The 22,091-nt window shown below is 37.0% G+C and overlaps 2 protein-coding genes across 5 annotated transcripts; one reads left to right on the top strand and one right to left on the bottom strand.

Moving 5' to 3' along the window:
* Positions 1 to 3,411: 3,411 nt before the first annotated feature.
* Positions 3,412 to 14,408, top strand: LOC149020356 (protein IQ-DOMAIN 31-like). Of its 4 annotated transcripts, none has more exons than XM_089148465.1 (7): positions 3,412 to 3,454; positions 4,612 to 4,748; positions 6,846 to 7,112; positions 8,954 to 9,157; positions 9,680 to 9,760; positions 12,037 to 13,048; positions 13,957 to 14,408. In XM_089148465.1, exons 2-7 carry the CDS (start codon positions 4,659 to 4,661, stop codon positions 13,986 to 13,988), a joined length of 1,686 nt encoding a protein of 561 aa, XP_089004591.1. In that variant the 5' UTR covers positions 3,412 to 3,454; positions 4,612 to 4,658; the 3' UTR covers positions 13,989 to 14,408. The 4 variants fall into 4 exon arrangements, with proteins under 4 accessions (XP_089004591.1, XP_089004588.1, XP_089004589.1 ...); XM_089148462.1 differs by lacking the exon at positions 3,412 to 3,454 and adding an exon at positions 3,495 to 3,709 and having other exon boundaries at positions 13,957 to 14,407; XM_089148463.1 differs by lacking the exon at positions 3,412 to 3,454 and adding an exon at positions 3,495 to 3,709 and having other exon boundaries at positions 6,885 to 7,112; positions 13,957 to 14,401.
* A 224-nt stretch (positions 14,409 to 14,632) lies between these two features.
* On the bottom strand, positions 14,633 to 20,705 carry LOC149020355 (ABC transporter A family member 2-like). The gene is given in 17 exon segments (XM_089148461.1): positions 14,633 to 15,564; positions 15,686 to 15,862; positions 16,161 to 16,180; positions 16,183 to 16,240; positions 16,335 to 16,643; positions 16,720 to 16,863; positions 17,068 to 17,157; positions 17,279 to 17,355; positions 17,437 to 17,554; positions 17,835 to 18,061; positions 18,150 to 18,309; positions 18,456 to 18,656; positions 18,776 to 18,871; positions 19,011 to 19,196; positions 19,287 to 19,456; positions 19,593 to 19,824; positions 20,100 to 20,705. Coding segments are annotated over 17 exon segments (2,895 nt in total). The 5' UTR covers positions 20,457 to 20,705; the 3' UTR covers positions 14,633 to 15,291.
* Positions 20,706 to 22,091: the final 1,386 nt, after the last annotated feature.

The following is a 22,091-nucleotide window of genomic DNA, read 5'->3' as shown; positions in this document are numbered from 1 at the left end:
ACAAGTTTTTCATTAGTCTCTTTCATATTTTATCCAAGTCAATACCAACAATTACACATAAATTATCACTCTAACTACTTGGTGGTTAAGGATACAATTTCTATGTCATAACAACTAAAATTATTATGAGAAATTTCTTGTAATTTATTTATGCTAAATTATATATACATGTAATTTACGGAATAGAGTGATTGATTTATATAGTTATGAAAGTAGAAACATAATTTACAGAAAAATCTGATGGAATCACAGTAGATAGTCATACTGTATTTTTTTCATAATATATAAATGTATAGAACAGTTCACAAGCATAATGAAACAAACAGAGGGTTAATAGGCATAGAACAATTGCTAGTTCATCCTAATCAAGATCTGTTCAATACAACTTTGCTCTTGAGAGTTGAGTTTAGAAGTTAGTTATAAAATAACAACAAAATGAACAACTTAGTCACTAATTCAGTATTAAAGCTGTATATTTCAATCGCAACTAACAAAAAAGATTGTCAATTATAAACAAATAGTTGAAGCTCTATGTAACATTATAGAAATCTTCCCCTTTTTTTAATTTTTTATTTGAAGATAATGACAAGGATACTGGAAAAAAATTTATAGGAATTAAGCGTTGGGAACGAAAGAGACTCGTGGAGATGATAATGTGACATTGAAAAGTTATATGATTTGTATTTTATGAGAATAAGACGTAAAAGATTTTCAAATTTTATTTTGATGAAATCATGCCGACACTGCATAAACCACTAGTGGTGTAGCTCAAGAGGACGGTTAATTTATCCTAATTTTTGATATTCAAATATATAGCTTCTTCTTCCCCAACCACACACCCACCCCACCCCTAAAAAAAATAATCTTACTCTACATAAATCTTATCAACTGGAAAAGGAAAAGCTTCCATCTCACTATAAAATTCAAATAATCTTATTAAATTTAATATCGGTTGGTTGAAAGCCATGATCTTCACATCCTTTCATATGTAGGTGCATAAAATACTAATATTCTTAATGCCAACTGTTGTGAAAATGTGCTCTCAGTTTCTTGGTTCGCTTATAATCCGGGTCTAGTTCCTGAGACCAAAACAATAGTGAAAGTGGGCCGCCTCTGAAAACAGAAAGTCACCTCCAATGATTAAGTCAGTTCAAGTATGAGAATCAAAGACTCCCCTTGAATAATAGATGTTAAAGTGAATGAATAAGAGAATGTTCTTCATGAGTTAACGCAAAAGAATAATGACTGAAATATTCAAGTTTGTTTACCTATACTTGTTGTAATGTAGTTATATATGCAGCAAGCTAGTGCATACCTAAACTGAATATGGATTCATCATAGCCATTCGATGAGGATGACTTAGATGAATGGTGGAAGTGGCTTATTGGCAATGCTTACACAACAAGTTGATACGCATAGTTTCAAAGGCAGCTGATAATCGCACAGGTGAATTAAGAGATCAACGTTAAATTTATCTTAATGTGACACCATTTCTCAGTTGAGGGGACAAAACAGTGGTATGCAGTACTCGAGGCAGATTATGGGCGAATGAGAACTTCTAGGCTATCCATGTGCATTTAATAAGATTCAGTGCATTCAATGCTAAATTAAATGCTAGGGTTAGACATTTAGGTGAGGGTGCGCCAAATCTTTTGCTAGCACTGTTTCTGCCGAAAATCATACGGTGGCAGTTGTGAGTCACTATGATGCGTGATTCTTGACTTCTTAGCTGGCATCTTAGCCGATAAGCGTCACGGTTGAGATTCGTCAGTTGAACTATCTTGGACCAAGCTTGATCCCATGGTTTGGTTCAAGTAGTTTGATCCAGTTCAAGGGTTTGAACCATAATAAATAACCCAAAAAGTTGTGGTAAGTTGATAGAGTACACATTGACATTGGAGATAGGTTGATACAACCTCTATTCACAAAATGTTGCTTCATAGACTCAAAAGATTCACAAGCTCCCAATAACTTGATTGGTTTGTCTTATTTTCTTTATAAGTAATGCTTTACTATAATATTGAGGCTATTTTTTGTATCAATTCTCATTATCTAATATGCATATTTAAAATAAATAAGTACATGAATTCATTATTGGTCAATAATAAAAAATGATTGGTGAATTTTGTCAAAAATCAATTATGGAATGAAAAATAAGTTTGGTGTCAAAATAAAAAATTGTTAGAAAATGATAGTAAGCTAGTAAAAAAAGAAGGAAAAAGTATGGTTTTAGAAAGAAAAAAAGATGTGTATTTACTATTTTACCCTCATCTTAATTATAAAATTTTAAGTAAACCTGTGTATAAATGAAGATAATGAATTTCTCACCACAATCCATAATAGATGCCAAACAATTTAACAAAATGAAAATTTTTCATAATTGAGAATGATAATTGATACCAAGGAGAGCCTGAGTTATGACGAGTCCTATCACAATCTTTTCAAAGGCTTATATAAATCTCTCTATCTTGGTATTGACTTTGGCTAAAACGAATGCTTATCTTATCAATTTTATAGGAGTATTAAATTCTATAACTTTATTGTTATGGATTTGGCTTCTCTCATCGGAAAATTTTCAAAATGAGTGCTCAATGAGTGATATGATCCAATCACATATAAATATTATAATCCAACGACAATCGTTAGATTTACCATGATCCTTGAATAAAAGATTTCACTATCAACCATCACAAGCGTTGCTTAGTTAGTAAAACCAATACCTTTTGGTGGAGAGGTCGTGGGTTTGCTACACTCTCGACTGTTCAAAAAAAAGAGAAAAGTTAACTTTTTTTTTTTTATAAAAATAAATGAAACAAAAAACCCATACATGTAATGTCTTCTACAACTTGTGTGTATTTGGGTGTAAGATCCACACAAGTAGATCGTTCCATTTTCTTTTGAGAGTTGTTTCGCATGTGTTTGGTAACGTTTCCATTTTAAGAGACCAATTCTTATGTAAAATCATTTTGTAGTGTTTCAGTACTAAAATACTGTTTTCTTTGATTGGAAATGGGTGTCTGAAAAATCCGTTTTGAAAATATTTTCAGAACACTATTATAGAATAAGTTGGTGTTTTGATAAACTCATTATAAGGTTTCAATGGAGACTAATTTTATCACTTTCGTATCTATTATTGGGTAAAAACATTTTTGATGTTCTGCAAAAGACGTTATTCATACAACTTTTCTAACAGATTCGTTCTTAAAGAACAGAAGAATGAACTGTTTTAACAAATGCCTGTAATCCGTTATTCCGTTCTCAAATAACAGAATAACACGAAAAAAAGTTTTCCAAGAACGTTACCAAACGTGCCGTTTGGTTGGGAGTGTGAGACTATGAGAGTGACTCAGCGACAGTTGGAGCGGTGAGAAGAAACGATGGGGGGTTATGTGTGAGTGTTTGAGTTAGTGGTCCATCCCATCTTCCCGGGTTGCACGCGAAAACAGTGTTCATGGTATATTTACTTTGCTTCCTTCTCATACCAAAACAAAACATCTTTTCCCTCTCTCCCTCCTTGTCTCACACGCGCCAATATCTAAAAAACAGGAACACTCGGAGAATTTTGGTTCTTTGTTTTGTTTTCTTGCTTTTTTCTCATAATATTTGATAATATGTAAATAGTGTTGTTTGGTATTCACTCTGCACTCTTATCGTTTGGTTTGGATTCAAGGAATGAAAGATTTAGAGCTCCAAGTAGTTCGTTTATCTGGTATGTTTCAGATTTGATGCGCTTCTGTTAGCTTCTTTGATGCTTCAATTTTCTATAGTTCTGCTCGTTGAATTTGGTTGGAGTGGATCTCTTTATAATTCGACTGTTAATCGTCTAATCTTGCTGAACAGTACATTAACCCAATTTTTGTTTATTGAAATGATTTCTGTGGGATTTGAAACGTTTACCCTTCATTTTTATAGTTTGTCTACTGATAATTTGGGGGAGGGAGGCTTTTAATTCTAAAACACCACTTTAAGCGCGGCGAGTATGATCGTAATTGACGTGAACAGTGAAGTGTAATGTGATCGGCGCGGAGTTTGGAGTTCTCTGTGTGTTTGTTTTGGGCGCTTGTTGACGATTTTCCTAGCCTACAATTTGTGGTTTGCTTGTTTTACATTTTCTATAAATTCTGTTTATTTATTAGTAGTTCGATGAATTTATCTTTGTTAACATTAGATGATGGTGCATATAAGTAGCTGGTTTTTCTTTGCTTGGTTTTCCTCTGTTCTAATCAAGTGGACAAGGTTTTACTCGATCTCAAGGTTTTCTGTACGGGAGATTCTGTATGCTCTTTCTTATCTCAAGGGTTTTTTCATTTAAATATTTTGTGGAGTTCCTCTGGTTAAAAAGTTATATTCGGTTTTTTGACTGATAATTTGTATTGGTGAGAGTTCCAAAAGAATAAAAGAATGAGACGTTTCACTGGGTGTGACTTTCTTTCTTTCCCCTTCTTTTTTTTTGTTTTTTTGTTTTGAAAGAGATTTTTGCGACCATGGGTGGGATAGCCAACACGATTAGATTGAATCAAGGTTGAGTCTGAGGTTGTCGTGTAGCCCGTTTGAGTATGTGTACTAATGGAATTACTGACCTTTAATTTATGTCAAAATAAAACCATGCAGGGCTTGAAAATTGGGTTTCGGTAGTCCTGTATTCTAGCCATCTACAAATGGGTAAGTTCAGAGGGAAATGGATCAAGACCTTTCTACTGGGAAAGAAAGCATCAAAGTCTAGTTTGTCAGAAGGACGAGAGGTTTTGGTAAGCTCTTTCATCCGCTGCGTGTCGTCATCATTGCTGATTTGTGTTGCTGCATGCTAGTACTACTACTCTGTTTTCCCTCATTGCTGTGATTTACTATGCTTTTGTTAAGAGTGTCAGATATGTGGCTTGAGAGAGTTCCATGCTTAATAAGGAAATGATACATTGGATAACTGAATAATTTGGGTCACCTAATGGAATCAAGGAATTTTGGGAAGTTGGTGATGTATTTCCGGTGACATTTTTCTGAAAGTATATGCAATTGTTATTGAGAACAATGACTCAAAACATCTCAACAACTTACATTCATCAGGGAATGATTTATTATTAAGATGACTAGATTGGAGCCCATTAGTGGAATTAAGGAAAGTTGAGAAGTTGGAAACTAATTTATTTTTGTGCCTCTTTTTGAAGTTTATGCAATTGTTACTGACAAGATTCAAGCTCCTGCAAGACTTGCATTTTTTTTTTCTGACTCGTTTATTACAACAATTTATATTGCACTAAATGATTGTTGAATTAATGTTGATCTGATGTGAGATAATTGAATTTCTGTCCATCCTTTATTTTGATGATTCCAATTCATTATCTTGGACATGGTTTAGAGATTATGCACACATAAATAAACAACACTTTCCATTGGGCAAGTGAACTGTGGTTTTAAAAATAGGGGTACCATATCCAGGTTAGGCTTTGATATTAATTGATGCAACCTCAGATTTGAAATCCTGTATCATTGGTTACTTAAACACATCCAGGTAAATAAAAAACCAAATATAATCTCAGGTGGCGATTCAGCAAATATTTTGATTCAGGATACAAAGGGAATAATAGTGGAAATGTTAGCTTATTTTAGATTGGGGAGCTCTCTTGCGAAGTCCATTTGAACTGAAGTTTGAGGGTCTGAATCCTAACTTGTAACCGTCTTGAGTAACACCAAAGAATAGCTTTGCTGGTCAACTTACAGTCACCAATTAATTTCTGAAAGAAAAGAAAGGAGTAAGAATGTGTTCAGAAGTTATGTTGACGTGGTCTTCATGGTACAGGAAGGGTTTGAGGACAAAAAGTGCCTCAGTCAGTCTAATGAGTCAACACCCTAGGCATCAGGAAGAAGGGCAATGGTTAGAGGGAGATTGACTTCAAACATTTTAGCTGCTAGTACCACCCAGGGAAACAGGGAGACGAGGAAGATTGAAAGGAAGTAGGGGAACAGAATAAAAAATGAGAAGAATATGAGGAAAAAGGAAAGAAGAAGGGGAAGGACACTTGGACAAAACTCTGCTTTCAGACCACATGGGCACACTCAAACAAGAAACTTAATTTCAAATTCTAATATTCAACTCTATCCTAAATGTTAGGTTACATGCATATATATTAGAAGTAATCCACATAAAATTAGAAACCAAACTAAACTAGGCAATTACCAACTTAATCCAATCACCTATGTAGCTAACCAATTAAAAAATTACAACATTATCCACATCAATGCCAAAATATAATGCTGGATCCAACAAGATTTAGACCGGTTTGTCAGCAATTGAAGAAAATGCTACTTCATCAAATGGTTTTCATTTTCATTTTCTATTTCACAAGAACATTTTGCTTCACTTAGTGCTCTCTGTTGACATTTTAGTGTTATGGTTGTGGGAACTGGATGGTCACTTACCTGGTGAAAACTACTCAGTTGATTTTGTAACATTATTGCCTGACAAGTTCCTGGATGACTACTGAAAAAGTTGTGCTATTCCACATATCGATGATAGTGACGATACTGAATATACTCTCGAGCTGATGCTTTTATCTATGCCTTTTAATTTAAACAATCTTATGTGAACCTTTAATTTTAAAATAGAAAAAGCAATGGGATCCTGAATTTAATTTTTTTGGTCGCCGAAATATTTCTTTACATTTTTTGCTTACTCATTTCTCATTCAGCATCAACCAGTTTCCATTGGTAACCTTCTGTTTTTCTTGTCTAGGAATTTGTTTAAATGAATTTTTCGCATTCAGCCTGATTGATGTTCTTTTCTGTGTATGATTTGGACTAAATTGACTAAGAATGTGACATTTTTAATTGCAATCTATTATTATATGAAGCAAACTACAAATTTTAATTGGTCTTCGGCTGCTGCGAAGGCCTCAGGTGTTGAATCAGCTGTGTATCCTCCATTGATTTTGCATGTGACACCTGGTACAGCTCTGGAGAAGGGGGTGTCCTCCAATTTACTGCGTAATGATGAATTGCCCAGAAATCAAGATCCAGATGCCCAGAGAACCACAGTTCCTGAGGTAGCAAATGGTCCAGAAGGAATCAGGCAAGAACAAGCTGCAACAAAGGCACAGTCTGCTTTTAGGGGTTATTTGGTAATCTACTATTTCTGCATTAAATGGTTATTTGGTGAATTTTGCTTTTTTCTTGGTAACTCCTAGGCCATGGTCCAAAATTTGCCAGAATCTTGTCAGGATTTTCCTAGTTTTGAGTCTTTTGACATGCTCAAGATAAAACAGGAGGATCCCCCCCCCCCCCCACCCCCCCCCCCCAAAAAAAAAAAAAAAAAAGAGGAGAAGAAGAAGAAGAGAAGAGGAAAGAAAGATAAAACAGCATAATTTCAGTTGAAATTTGACTACGTCCAGTTTTTTTGTTTTTTTTAATTTGCAATGTTTCACAGAAAATTTAATTATTTGGGGTGGGTCATTTCAGCAGTTAGCCCTGAAATGACCAAGTGAAACTCACGAAAAATGCATTGTTTCTGGTGGAAATTCTGCTAATTACATTCTTAACTGAAATATGATCAAATAATGAGGTTTTGAACTAAGCTTCTAGCTTCAGTTATTTTACTACCTCTCATTGACATTTGTCTCTGTTAGTGGCATTTCATGTATTCCAATTCTACACTATCATTTGGATTTTGGAGGCTTTGACTAGCACTTGTTCTGTAACGAAGTATTTGAAGGTTGGCAATGCCTTGTAGGATGAGCAGAGCCCTTAAGCATTCGGATAGCTTGTTTGGCTGCGTGATTTAGTTGTTTAGTGTGGGTTAGGCTCAATGGTTGGTGGACCACAGTTGTAGCCTGAGGTCAAGGTATTGAAATAGCTTCCAAGCAAACATTGTTGGGGCAAAGCTGTGTAGGAAAATTCCCCCCCTGACTCTGCTTGTGCGGAAGTGTTTGGGACCTGGTTCCCTCTTTTTAGTGTGAATTAGGCTCATTAAAGCATTGAATCCCAAGCCAAAAGAAAATTGACAGCATAATGTTGTTACACTAGGCTTGAAATACTGAATCCCAGAACAAAATAGTTATATCATCAGTTTAAGTGTATTAGTAAAACCAGCATCTTAGTGGTATGGAACTAAATTTTGCGAAATTTCAATCATCTAGAGGTACTGAGACAAAATATGTTCCGAAATGAAATTCAAAGAAATTTTCAGAAATTTCAGGAAATCCAAGGGGTTGTAATTTTATATTGTAATTTGTAATTCGTAAATTGTATTGACTACTTCTCAATATTTTTCTTGCATTTTAATGACAATTTCAACGTTTTCTTGTATATTCATGTTTAGATTTGTGAAAATACATGTTCCAGTTTCGACTTTATGCAGCCGGGCATGTATAAATCAAGAAGACTAGTTTGTCTCAGGTTTTAGTGAAGAATAATGTTGTCATTGTGTTTATTGGCTTCAAATTGAGCTCATTTTTCTGTGATTGATTTTCCTAGATGAGTCCCACATTTCAAAGTTTTCTTTTGCCATTAGATATATTGTAGGAATGGTGAAACTGGACTTTAGAAACATGAAGGCCAACCTAGAACCTTTTATTATTATTATTTTTCCCCATAGGAGAATGGTAGGATAGAATATGATCACAAATCATAAATGTTGGAATCGGGTTGAGGAACTTATCCAAAACTTCTTTATTGATGGACGGTCAGAAAGCTGAGCTTCTTACTTGGAGAGCATTTATCCTTCATCATTTTTCAGTCTAGTGATGATTATTTATCAATCTCCAGCTTCCGCTGCAGACAGTGTGCATTGAGATTTATTATTTTTTTGAAAGCTTCATTGATTTCTTCATTAGAAAGTAAATAATTACAAATTCCTTGGTACTCCCTTCCTGTATGCCTACTGCTCTCAATTCAGTTTCTCTATAGTTCTATGATTTGCGCAATTATATATTCTTCCTACTCATGTAAGCAATGCATTCTGAAGGCTCGTCGGGCATTTCGAGCTTTAAAAGGCATAATAAGGCTCCAGGCGCTTTTCCGAGGGCACCTCGTGAGGAGGCAAGCTGCTGATACTTTACGCTGTATGAAGGGGATTGTAAGGTTTCAGGCCGTAGTTCGTGGTCGAAGAGTCAGAATTTCTGATACTGGTCTTGAAGTGCACAGAAAATGCAATGAGAGAAGAAGTCTGGTAATTTTATCTACTGCCTTTTAGTTTCATCGTAGTCAGAAATTCATAACTTTGGTTGCCACTGTGCTTATGAATCGAAACTTTCTGCAAGTTCTTCTTTTCCCTGAATATTTCAAGAGATCGATTTGTAGAAATTTGGATTGTTTAAGTTCATAACAGTTTGTGATGTGAGGATGTTTTGGCAATTTTCTGGAAGATATTCTCAAGCTTTAATTTTTTTGGATATTTTCTAATGTGAATCTATTTCACTTAACCTCATCTTCCCTTTTTCTTATATTTGGATATATTTACTATCTTGTGGGTTCTTTTCCCATGGGAACCCTTTCATGACCGCTGGATTTGAAAAAGTGCTGGGTCTCTCCTCCTATGCACTTAATGCTACATCCATTGAAAAGTATGGTGCTCTCACGGTTTGATCATTCCTGTCAAAAAATGTCATTCTTTCTCCAATGTGTTGTTTTTACTAGCTGTGCTGTTCCTTATCCTGTATGTAGATGGATAATATGCCTGCATTTTCATCAGGAAGCTAAGTACTTGGAATCAATTAGAGTAAATATAGATCGACGTACAGAGAAGCTGCTAGCAAATGCTTTTGGTATTAAGGTAAGCATTTTTTTGCTCTACTTTACCTGTGGTTCTTTGGAAGGATGGACTTGTCTTTATGCATAAGTGTCTGAACTGCATATGAGGAAGCTCAACCTATGTACTATTTTGCAGTGGCACTATTCATTAAGGCCACTTTGATTTCAAGTTTCCTTCATTTCTCTTTGAAATGTGGACATAATCAGGCTTGGAACAGCCGGGTAAACTGGTAAATGGATACTGTCGGGAAAATACTTCCATTTCCATGTCAAACCAGGTATGCAGTAAATGGGGTGAAAACCTAGTCAGGCAGCTGCTATCATGCAAGCCATTCATCCAATTGGCTTCTGTTGCACTGAATTTTGGGTACACCTATTAACTTATGTTTCTGGCCAAAGGTCTCCCAGAAGTAAGCGGAAGGAGAGGATAACTCCATTTCTGCTAGGATTTTTGTATGAAAAGTAAAATAGAGGCAGCGTGTTTCACATCTTAACATTGAAAAAGGTTTTCTTCCATCATCATTCCGTAAATTTACCTCCTTCATTTGAAAGTGAAGATGCTGATATGATTATCTTCATTAGAAAGTGAAGATGTTGACTTGATTATCTGATGTAGATCGCATAGCTGGCCAAAAGAAGAAGAACCAAGACCCATTGAATCTGCTTCAGCTGGACCAGAACTCCAGCTTGAGCTGGTGCAGCTGTGTTACTTGTAGACGCAAAAGGATTCCCAGGAGCCTTGACTAGTCAACTTCAACCACTCCCAATTTGTTTATATTTTTTCTGCCTAGTAGTTTCTAATATTTTCAGTTGCTTAGATGTGCAAGGCTGTGGTGATTAGTAGGTTCTATTTTCATTCAGTTTCTAATTTTAGCTAGTTGTTATTTTTGTGTTTCCAACTCTCTAACTGGTCTGAATCAATAAATATGCAGCCAGTGTAATCGATTTAGAAGGTGATTTTAATGAATAATATTTTTCGTTGTTGCACTCAACAATGGGAAGAAATTTCAACAGCTGGGATAGCTGTGGTGAGAAAACTCATCTCTCTAACCCTCGTCTTCTTATCTTCTGTGACCTCCTCGTCTCTGGAGTTCCATTTCCTTTTTAGTTCTCTTGTTCTTTGTTATTGTCTGAAGATTCCTGTCTTCTCGATTGTGACTGCAACCATCCCTTTTTGCCTTGCAATAAGATTCCATATTAGTTCTGTTGATGATCAATTTCCAGGCCTGCATAGGGCATTCCATATAAGCACTGGGTTTCTTCTGCTGGGCTTGATCCCTGTTGTGGCCCTTGCTTCGCACCTTGTTGCTGCTGTTGAACCCCAGCCTCCCTATTGATCTGTTGTGCCTGCTGGCCCTACTGTTGAGTGTTCTCTATTGTCTTCCTGATTTGATGTTTATTTTTATATCTGACTGATTACTTCCATACCTGAGTTTATTGAAGTTGTAGGCCATCATGGGGATGTTACCTTTAATAGAGTCTTACATTGTTATCTCGGTTCCATTTTTTTCAGACCTGGTTAAGTCATACACACAATCCTTAAAATTGATACTATTCCTTCGGAAATGCATGAATGAGCTTTATACACACCTTGTTGGTGTTGTTCATTGCTTTAACAGACTACAGATGAGATGCGCACAGTAAAACACATTCCCTTTCCATGCTTTGTGGAGCATAATCTAAATGTGCTTTGCAACAGGTCTTAGAGTATGCATGTGAGGATTTTAATGTTGGAGCATGTCCTCTTTCATGATGTATATAACTTCAAGATGGTCCATAGAGGCAAGGCAAGGTGTAACAATATCTTGCTTGGCTGTTATGTTAAGCCAAGAAGAAGGAAGAGACAAGTTTGGGAGCAACCCTTCAGCTGGCTCCATTTCCGCAATTTATTGGACCTCATGATTCAAATGACCTATTATTAATATCCAGATTTTACCTAGTTCATTGTTTTGTATGATTAGAGGGATCTAGAGTGGAACACTGTGGGTACATATGTGAGTGGTTTAAGGATTACAAACATTTTCTTTTGTTGACTCTTCTCTCTCGAACTAGCATGTCCCTTTGATGTAACCAATGGAAGGTCTCCTCAAAAGAGTTGTACATATATCAACAATAGCTTCGTCCCAGTTTTCCCCAACAATGCCATATTTTGATAATAAGCATAAAAATCTTTTGTTTTGTTTCTACTGAATTCAAATGTTCTTTGATTCCACTTACAATTCGGTGCTGCCTTTTGTTTCGTGTTGTTTATTTGGCTGCTTACTTGGCATGTGACTATGCTTGCTGTTTCAATTCTAGCTTCTTGCTTCTACAACCACTGCAATGCCGGTTTTTCTTCAATATTGGGCGAATGATCCTAATTCAGCATGGAACTGGCTTGATCGTTGGACTTCTACTCGTTTTTGGGAACCACTTCCACCAGTAAAAAAGAGTGCTTGTGCTAAACCTCAGGCAAGGCAGCGGTATCCTAAACGTGCAGAAGCTGTACCAGGTCGGTCAAAACATAATGTCAGGAAGGTCCCCGCTGCAAATGGGTCAACCCGTTCTACTATCGAATCTGAAAAACCCAAATGTCGTGTGAGGAAAGTTGCAAGTCATCCCATAGAGTCAGTGCAGAAACATCCCCAAATTGAACATGAAAAGGTTAAGCGCACAATGAGAAAATCTAGCTCAGTTAAGGCCTCTGATCAGGTAGAGGTGGAGATTGAGAAGCCAAAGCGTTTCCTACAGAAAGTGGCAAGCCCTGCAGCTGCTGATACTTCAGAAGAAGGCATGGGGAATTCTTCTGAGAAGATAAGGAAGGATACAAAAGTGGAGGCACAAAAGATACCTGATATGGAAGCAATTCAAATACCGTTGACAACAGATGAGCCTGTCGAGAATACTAATGTGCCAAATCATGATGAAGAGGGTGTGCAAGTTTTGGAGAGCAGTGTGCTAAGTGAGGCTGTTCCTGCAGCGAAGGGGGAATTAGACTCAAAGGAAGATCCAACTGACAATGGAAACCAGAAAGGCAGTAGGAAAGTGTCATTTCCAGCAAAGCAGGAATATCCCGAGAATGGCTTAGAAAACACACCGACATTGCCAAGTTATATGGCAGCAACTGCATCTGCAAAGGCGAAGCTCAGAGCTCAGGGTTTACCTACGTACAGTCAAGATGTGGTTGAGAAGGTTAGTTTAACAAGGCGGCATTCTCTGCCATCTTTTTCCAATGGGAAACTAGACTCACTTTCACCACGGGCACAGAAACTGGTTCATGGAAGTGGAAAAGGTGGAGTCAGAGACAGATCAGTGTTGTCTTCGGGGGATGGTAATCTTAATAAACCTAAAACTTTGTGATTTGCCTCACCTGTGTTATGGTTATTCGGAAGTTGATCTTCAGTGTTTGATTGCATTTGAATTCCGAAGCACAATGAAATTCTATGCAGAGATTTCTTGGATACGACTATATTCTTTACTGTTCTCATTTTTTTTTCAAATTTTTTTTGCTTGTAGTCTTCTAACTTTGCTGCCACATAGGATTCAGGTTGAATGGGGAGGGAGTTTGGTTTCACTTAATAGCTAGTAAACTTGCTGTTTCTGATAAATAGGTTAATTAACTTTCTTTTTCTTATCACTTGACTCATGAAATCATGCCCATCTATTTTCTTAAAAGAAAAACTTCTTGTCGCCAGGGTTGGTTGCAACAAAATTGTAGCCTTTCGCCCTTGCAGCATAACACACTTTTCTTTTCGTTTTTTAGGGTAAATCATGTCATTACACATGGACGATGGTAACTACTGGAAATGACAATGATATGTCACTTCCAACTTATTTTTTTAGATAACTTTTAGCTTTGACTTAAATTGCTGGCAATCAAAGGTAAGGTTACAGATTCTAACTCTACCACCTTGGAGAGAACTTGATGCATCATTTCCTAAATTCATGCCGATTTTAGATGGCATGTTTTTGTTGCTTTGCATGACTATGGGGCATGCTTTGGTGTAGATTTGTGACCAAGGGACTGGTGACCGAAACAAGGCCAAACAAGCGAAATAGGCATGTTTGGTTCCATAGTCATGTCAGGAGAGATGCATTCTATTTTTATTTATATTTTCTTGAAATAATCATTGGTTTTATCTTGAAAGTTCCTTGTGTTTTTATCATTTGCTTATGTATCTCATGTGTTGTTTTTCGCATTTGCTTGTGTATCTCATTTGTTGTATGCTGAACTTTCAGGTAAGCTTGTGCAAGCAGAGTGGAGGAGGTGATTTTGTGGAAATTGGGTTTCAAGGAGAAAGTTTACCTCACGGGGGGGTAAATGTGTCTAGTTGTCGCATATAATATTTTGGTTTTTCTTGTGGTATAAAAGTTCAGTTGTAAAACTTGAAGTTGGACTTGAGAAGTAACTGGTGTGTGTGTTGTGTGCCTACAGCCATTTACTTCTTATTTTTGTTGTATTTCAGTGTCTGTATAGTCTGGTTTGTTATCTTTGGGGTTTTCCCAGATTTGTTTATAATGGGAGCAATTGTGTAACAGCGCCCCAAAAAAAAACAAAAAGAAGAGAAACTGTGCAAGAGCCATAAACCATTGTTATACAGTTTTTCTCCAATAGTTTGGAGTTTTTATATGGAAAGGTAGAAGGGCTTCAAGTGATTGTGAGGATTGAGTCAAAAAGAATTTATAGTCCTCCACGTATGGGAGATGGCCTACTTGAAAAGACCTTTCTGTACCTTACATTTTGAAATTTCCATTACTGCTTTGCAGGTATTTTGCTTGAATGTTTAATGAATCCCTCAGCTTGATTTTTCTCCTTCTTGGAGGTGATTATTGACTACACCAGAGAGTCATTGGATCGAAGTCTTGACCAAAATTTCGGATCCGATGGTTCGAAAGTCCGCTTGATGGTCAATTTTGTGTGATTTGTAGGAGTCATAGGACTGGTCATGGGGATGATAGGCTCGAAGTACTTTGTCTGTCCCGACTTGCCAAAAAGAAATTGTGAAGTTCCTGTCACCTTGGTTATCAAAAAGAAATTGTCTAAAAACGTAACTCTGAATGACAATAGAGATTATAAAAAGGGAAGATAAGTCTCAAACAGGGTAATCATTTGGGTGAAGCACAGAAGCAGTTCTTAAAGATCAAATGCAGTTGGGGTGGTACATGGATCAAGGTCCTAAAATGAACAAGTGGTACCCTTTTCCTTTCCAATTTGTTTTTATTTTATTTTTCTTTAAATCTGTCATGGTTGCATCAAATTATCACTAAAAATAAGTGAAGATAATGGTCATGATTATGATGCTGATACAATGGCAATCATAACCTAGAATACAAAAATTGGAGCGCAAAATTGTCCAGCCATTTCTTAGTGAAGTTTTAGGGCAACTGGTGTTTGGTTTCACCAAGCAAAGTCCTTTTCTCTTTTATTCATCAAGCGTAGCCTATAATACATTCCTCATCAACTGTCATCTAGCAAATGCAGCCGCAAGGGGTGTCATCAAACAGAACCTGATAGTTGAACCGTAGTCTTCATAGCCACTTCACTAAGCCATTGCATCTCTTGATGATAACCTTTTAGGTCCTAGAAAATAGAATTGGCCGGTCAATTTGATCTAGATCAATGGGATATCCAAGTATGGGTCCAACTCTGCCAGAAGTAAGGCGAGAGGTTTCAGAGGAAGATTCCATAGGTTTAACACTTGGTGGTATTGGAATATCAGGTGAGTGACCAGAAATTATGAGGTTGCCTAAATCATCTTGGACATAGTATACTTCAACCATGACACCTCCAGGATACTTTGCACATTGTGTTCCAGGAATCCCAACAAATCTGATTCCTTTGGGTATCTGCATAATCATCATCAATGTTGCAAGTTGAATAAAGTAAATCTTATAACTCACATTAAGTCAACTTTTCAGGACGTGTATATTTTAATGTAGTCAGCAAAAGAGAGTTCATTGAACCTACCTCAATTGAGAGTCCAGAATTTAATGTTAGAGTTACCAAGACTCCTTCAGCAACAGCACTTTCTAGTTCTGCCTTTTTTGCGATGTTCAGAAAAACTTCTTCCAGTGTTGCAAGGCCAAGTTGAATGTCTGATATGTCAAATTCTCTTTCTCTCTCCTGAAGCTCCGCAAAGAAATCCTGCAATGTAATATGATTGAAAGATCTAATAGAAACACATAAGTAAGAAAAATCTTATTGGCATATGTATCATTTCAAAATGAAAATTGTGATTGGAAATATTTTATGTTGCACTGAAGAAGATGTTTGGGAAATCATTTTTTTAGGATCACGTGAAAAGCCAGTAAAATGAAAAATAGATAAGTCTATTAAAATCCATTAAACCATGACAGTGGAATATAGTTCAGTTTCTACTGTCAATGTAGTATGTCCACAGGCATAGCTATTAACAGCACAAAAATGTAGGATGAGTATTTACTGCTAGCAGCTCCTCTTTTCACGGGGAATAGCAAAAGTCAGAAAGGCGTTGTTCTCTTCTTGAGGCTTCACATTCAAATGCTGTCAAATAAACCCACCAAGTCAGCTAACGAACAAAATAATTATTTAAAAAGAAAAAAAGAAAAACACATAGAGGTAAGTTTATATGAGTTACATGTGAAAAAAAATCCTTCACTGCCTGATGATGAGGATTGATCATATCATCTGCATCACAATCAACACTATGCCCAGGGATACTCTGACGGAAACTCACAGCAGCAGTAAAACCTGTTCCAAACTTTGACTTCAATCTGATTGAGGTACCTATGCAACGGAGCCTTCCTTTTGCCATGATTCCGATGCGGTCACTTAAAATGTCAGCTTCTTCCATTGAGTGAGTTGTAAGGATAATGGCTCGCTCTTTCTTTGCATCCTCTATGATATCCCAAACATGCCTCCTGCTGATAGGATCCATGCCAGTGGTCTGCATGCAAAAAAAGAGGCGTCCAGTACACCGTGAAATAGACATACAACAGAAGTATGGTTTGCAGTGTGCATACCGGCTCATCCAAGATAACCAATTTTGGATCACCAATAAGGGCTACAGCGACACTAACCCGGCGCTTCATTCCTCCACTTAAACTCCCGACTCTCCTGTTCGCTGCTTGATCAAGTTTCACATGTTCTAGTAAATCATGAACAACCTGGAAAGCCAGTAAGATTTTTTTTTTTTGCCTAAAGCAGATATAAATAAGATGAAATTGGATATACTTTACTACTCAGAGAAGAGGTCTCAGGATTCTCATCCCTGCAATGCTTATTTACATTTGGTATAGTATCTGCAGTGTTTTTATATAATGAGTTCAAAACTACTAATACTTTAGGCCATTATAGGCTTAAGCACATACCAAATTGACTGAATCAGGGTGCAGGCCTTTGATGCCAGCGAAGAGCTGGAGGTGCTCTTCAGCAGTTAAGGAATCCCAAAGAATGTCAAACTACAAAGAGAGAAAAGATATGTATAAACTATTATTAGGTTCTCTATTTCTCCATAGGTTGCAGTAAAATGCCAGATGAGATACATATGCCTTCTATTGAGAAAAGAGGAAAATAGTTTACCTGAGGGCAAAGTCCTATCATTCTTCGGATACTTGACATGCCAACAGCACTTCGAATGGAATATCCATAAATGAGTGCTGCAAACAAAGCAATTTATAAAGTGATTAATAACTTCATACTGTATGCACAGCCCAAGAACCTGAATCTGATGGTATTACCATTTCCGCCTGTTACAGGTGTAATGCCTGTTAAACAACTAATTGCAGTAGTTTTCCCAGCACCATTAGGTCCAAGAAGGCAAAATAGTTGGTTCTTTGCAATGTTCATCCATAGACCCTGGAGGTAATTTTTTACAGAAATAAGACCAGCAATAATCATCCAAGAAGCAACTGTACAACAAGCAAGCATCCCCCTTCTTTCAAGAGTCAAGTTATGATGCCATAATGAAATGCAATATTACATGTCTGCCAGGAATAAAACACTAGATATTTATCCATGCCTAGAACTAGACACTTGTTAGGGTCTCACAGAAGATGAGGACAAGAACTAGTTATTCAGAATTGGATAATACAACTGGTAGGGATTCCTCAATATTTGAAGGAGAATGGTTCTTTACCTTGACAGCATGGAAAGGTGGAGTCTTTTTGCATTTACAGCAACCAATAGCTGTTGTCCCAGGATATGTCTTTGTCACACCAAGTATTCGAACTGCAACATTGGGATCATCTCTACCTTCATTGAATTGTTGAATTACAGTATTTTGTTCTTCAAGAACGTCTTGATCTTCTGGAGTAACATGCTCCACCGGTGGAGCTGAAAGAAAGCAACTACAAATGCCACCCTCTGGCAGAAACAAGATCAAAATAATGGTCATAGATTTGGGCACTGAACAATGAATGGACTCTAAAGTTGAACCAAGAGAGTAACTTACCTTCACCTCTGTCCCCACCTTTTCCAGTCCAGTACCCAGGGCTTAGAAAGTAAAATACTGATTTCCTGACACCTGCTGAATTTGGGATTATATTGTCGAAGTAGATAGCCAAAACAAGCCACAGAATGAACGTCTGCGAAAGCCATGTATATACATCATCCTGACAGGGACATATATGAGTAAGAATGTGAGTCATTTTATCTTATATGCGAAAAAGAACAGGTAAGTGGAGGTGAGTACAAGGTAGACCATATTGAGGGACTGAATCATTTATTTTAGACACCAAGCTGTAAAGATGAACCATACAATAGTCATGGAACAATCTTTTGATGATCGTGGACACTCTCCCCGTGTACTCCAGCTGATCCCACCATTTTCAGGAGGTGTTGTAGCTTTTGAAAGCAGTTGAATTGCTTGGGTAAGAAGATTGGGAGGGAAAAAGGACCAAATAATCCTATAGCTTAGAGGAACAAAACTATTGTAGGGAAATCCGGTTAAAGCAATGAGCTGTAATGAGGAAAAAGAGAACTGTGAATTGACTGCACATAGATTAGAATGAATATCAATAAAATTAAAAGGGGGAGTTTTGCAATGAATATCAAGAATATTAAACAGGGGAGTTTTGCCTGAGTCGTGAAGCCAATGACAAATATGGAGAAACCCACAGTTGTTGTTGTTGATGATCTGCTAATGAAAGCGGACAGCAAGAAGGAAAAAGCAACCTATCATTTTCCAGAAAACAACAGTAAAAGAAGAATAATTTCATAATTAGGCTTGCTTTGTTAAGAGCAATACTAGGCTTCCATGCATATAGTGCAATGGGAGTCAGGATCAGGATGCGCACTGCAAGAAGGAACTTACCATATTTAATTGGAAAAGAAATAACACGAGGAAAATAACTTCAAAACTATTATGCAGGAAAATATCCAACCGGAACATCATTCCAAAGAGAACTGTGGAAAGTGCAGAGATAAATGTGAGCACGGTTTCCCAGGTGAGCCATGAAAACCAATATGCAGATTCATAAACACCCATTATATTCATTGCCTGCAATTTCAAAAGTAAAAATAAATTGGGCATAAAAAATTATGCAAAAGGCCTAAATGATTAATAATGAAAGTCCAGAGGATATAATACCTGGCGGAGTTTGAGTTCTTTCTCTGTTACCAAGGAGTCAATTTGGAAGACAAAACCAAACATTGCAATGGCAAGGAAAAATGTTGGTCCCATAATCTGCACAGAAGAGAATTTCTCTTTGGAAGTATATATATATTCCTTGAGCCCGACAACCCAGCTAAAATTTGGATCTGAAAATGAAGGAAGCAGTAGTTCCCCGTCCCCCAACAACCCCCAAATAAAATAATTAGAGGCAAGAAAATATTTGATTATCATCGGTTTCTCAAACTAGTTTGCTAGAAAGAGAGGATAAAACAGGTCGAGTACCTCCAATCAAAACCCGAGCAATTTCACGTTCTGCAGCTATTTGAAGAGGCACTTGAAATTTAAACGTGGGGTTCTCGTATCTACTTCCCTTGGTTACAGGGGTAGAGTTAGTCTGAATACCATAACTGATTATGGTAGAACTTCTTTCAAAGAAATGCAGAGCTCCAGGGGTACGCAGAGGTTCCCTGTAAAGCCAGTCATCTACTTCATCAGGTGTTCTAAATGATCGGACCTACATAAACAGGAAGAATAAAGTGATTCCTTCAGCGGTTCGTAAAAGCCAAATACTTTGGGGAATCATACAATATACCAAACAGGAAGTGACATTTTTTTTTTCTTCTTCCTGAAGAATGAGGAAGTAACATTAAGCCTAGCTTGTAAATGCACAATGGCGCTTCAAATTCTAGTCTATGAACCCAGCTCTTCAATTCATGCAATTAAAAAGGCCCAAACTGACAGGATACCCAAAAACCCTCATAAAACAAAATTTTGAATCCGAATGCGTACCCTGTCGTGAGAAATAGGCCTTCCGGGGTTATTAGCCATGATATTGGAGACAACTGCGTGTATAGTGGAGCTTTCGTTACCACTCCAAACAAAATCGTAGCAGGGGGTCATAATGAAAAATTTATGCTCACAGAGAGGGATTGGAGGATCGATGATAGGCACTGGATCTTTGTATTGGTACCCGAGCTTAGGTTTAGCAAGTTGATTAATGCAGAACATAATAAAGGTGAATAAAACGGAAGAGAATAGGTGTATCAACGTAGATCTCCTCCGTCTCCAAGTGACGAGGAGATTCTTCTTTTGCAGGGCTTTGTATTGCTGAATTAGGAGAGGAAAACCCTTCTGAAATTCCACCATTTCTCCCTTCTTGCTCCTTCCGTGCCGGTGTTTCTGTGTGTATGTCTAATTATGTGTTACCGAAGAAGGAAGGGAAAGATGGAAGAAAGGTGAGGTTAAAATCCGCGGTGGTGTTGGTCTATCTAGGGCGTAATTGATATACTCAGAACACGGGTTCCGGTGGGATTTCTGTCCTCTACCACCACCACCACCACCACCAGCAGGAATTCGAAATTCAGGTACCAGGGAACGTTTGGCTATTTGCATGTCTGTACGCACCAACTGATCAAAAATCGAAGGGGTGGTTTGGCTATTTTGATTGGATGGACTTTTGGGTATTCTTGTCTTTTTATTTTTGGTAAGAAGGGTATTCTTGTCCATGTGTAGACAAGCTGCTTGCAGGCTTGCTGCTGCCTTGCACTAGGAGAGGGACAAATTGGGAAATTACTTTGAATATGAACGGTCGCTTGACATCATCGCAGTTTTGAAAGTTTTTTCTTTTTGTTGGAAAGTCTTAAAAGCCTCTTTCGTTTTGGTAAGAACGGTATTCTTGTCAATGCATAGACCAGCTGCTTTCATTCACGATCAGAGGGACAACAAAAATAAACAACTTTACAACAAAAATAAAATTAATTTTCAAAGTAATTTCCAAATTAATTTTTAATTTTCAAATTGTATAAATCCTAATCATTTAATTATAAAGTTCTTGAAATGTTTTACTTGATTAGAACATCAAAATTTTCCAACTATAGAAGATAGACTGTGAAGAATTGAAGGACCAATATCAGGTTCATTTTTTAGAAGGAAATGAATTGTCCATTTTTTTGTAGATACAACATCACATCAAATGGTATAAATCTATTTATGGATAGCATCAATCAACTCTTTGATGTAATTTATAAATGAATTTTTACCATTTGATGTAATGTTATAACACGTATCACACATCTACAAGAAAATAGATAATGTATTTTTTGTTAATTTCTTATTATTCATTTTCAAGAGGTGAATCAATCTCCTTGGGGAGGGGAAAAAGAAAAAATAAAAAGAGTCAACTCTCCAAAGCAAAGGGGCAATGCAAGTATTGTCTGAACTCAAATTCTACGAGAACCTTTCTTGCTCTCGAACCGCAGCCACAACATTATTGTCCGAGCCAGAGTTTCTACGAATTGGAGAGACCAAGTCAGAGCAACAAATGATTGTAATTTGGTTAGATCGATCCTTGCAATCCCTTAACCAACTCAACAACGGTTTCTCTTCTTTGCTCCCCCACCTGACGTGATTGATTCACCTCTTAAGCTGAAGAATAACTGAAATGAATTTCCATTTTCATCACACGGTAGTTGAACAAACAAGGCAAAACACTTGACTAGATGGTGCTGTGCTTTTAATCGTCAAATGGCATGTTCTCCATTCAATTATTTAGAACCGAATTCGAAAGTTTCCTATATTGGTGTCGTTGAGATAAGAGATGTCGTTTCTCCTCTATTTCTTTTATTTATATATATAGAAGGAATAAATCATTATATGATAATCGAAAAAATTGAAATAGAAAAAAAAAGGGGAGACTTGTGATCACCAAATGTTTTTCGTTTGTCCCATCTCCCCATCTAAATTGCACTCCCAAACAAAATGATACCGTTTGTTTGCAAAAGT

The sequence above is a fragment of the Hakea prostrata genome, chromosome 3 (genome assembly GCF_041222555.1).
Source record: "Hakea prostrata isolate BN-2017 chromosome 3, UWA_Hpros_2, whole genome shotgun sequence".
NCBI lineage: Eukaryota > Viridiplantae > Streptophyta > Magnoliopsida > Proteales > Proteaceae > Hakea > Hakea prostrata.
This window is presented reverse-complemented; position numbering and strand designations above follow the sequence as displayed.

Coding starts and splice junctions, on each gene's coding strand:
- LOC149020356 (XM_089148462.1), top strand. CDS start 3,673: ATGAAAGATTTAGAGCTCCAAGTAGTTCGTTTATCTG. Junction 3,710..4,611: donor CCAAGTAGTTCGTTTATCTG/GTATGTTTCAGA, acceptor AAAACCATGCAG/GGCTTGAAAATTGGGTTTCG. Junction 9,158..9,679: donor GCAATGAGAGAAGAAGTCTG/GTAATTTTATCT, acceptor CATTTTCATCAG/GAAGCTAAGTACTTGGAATC.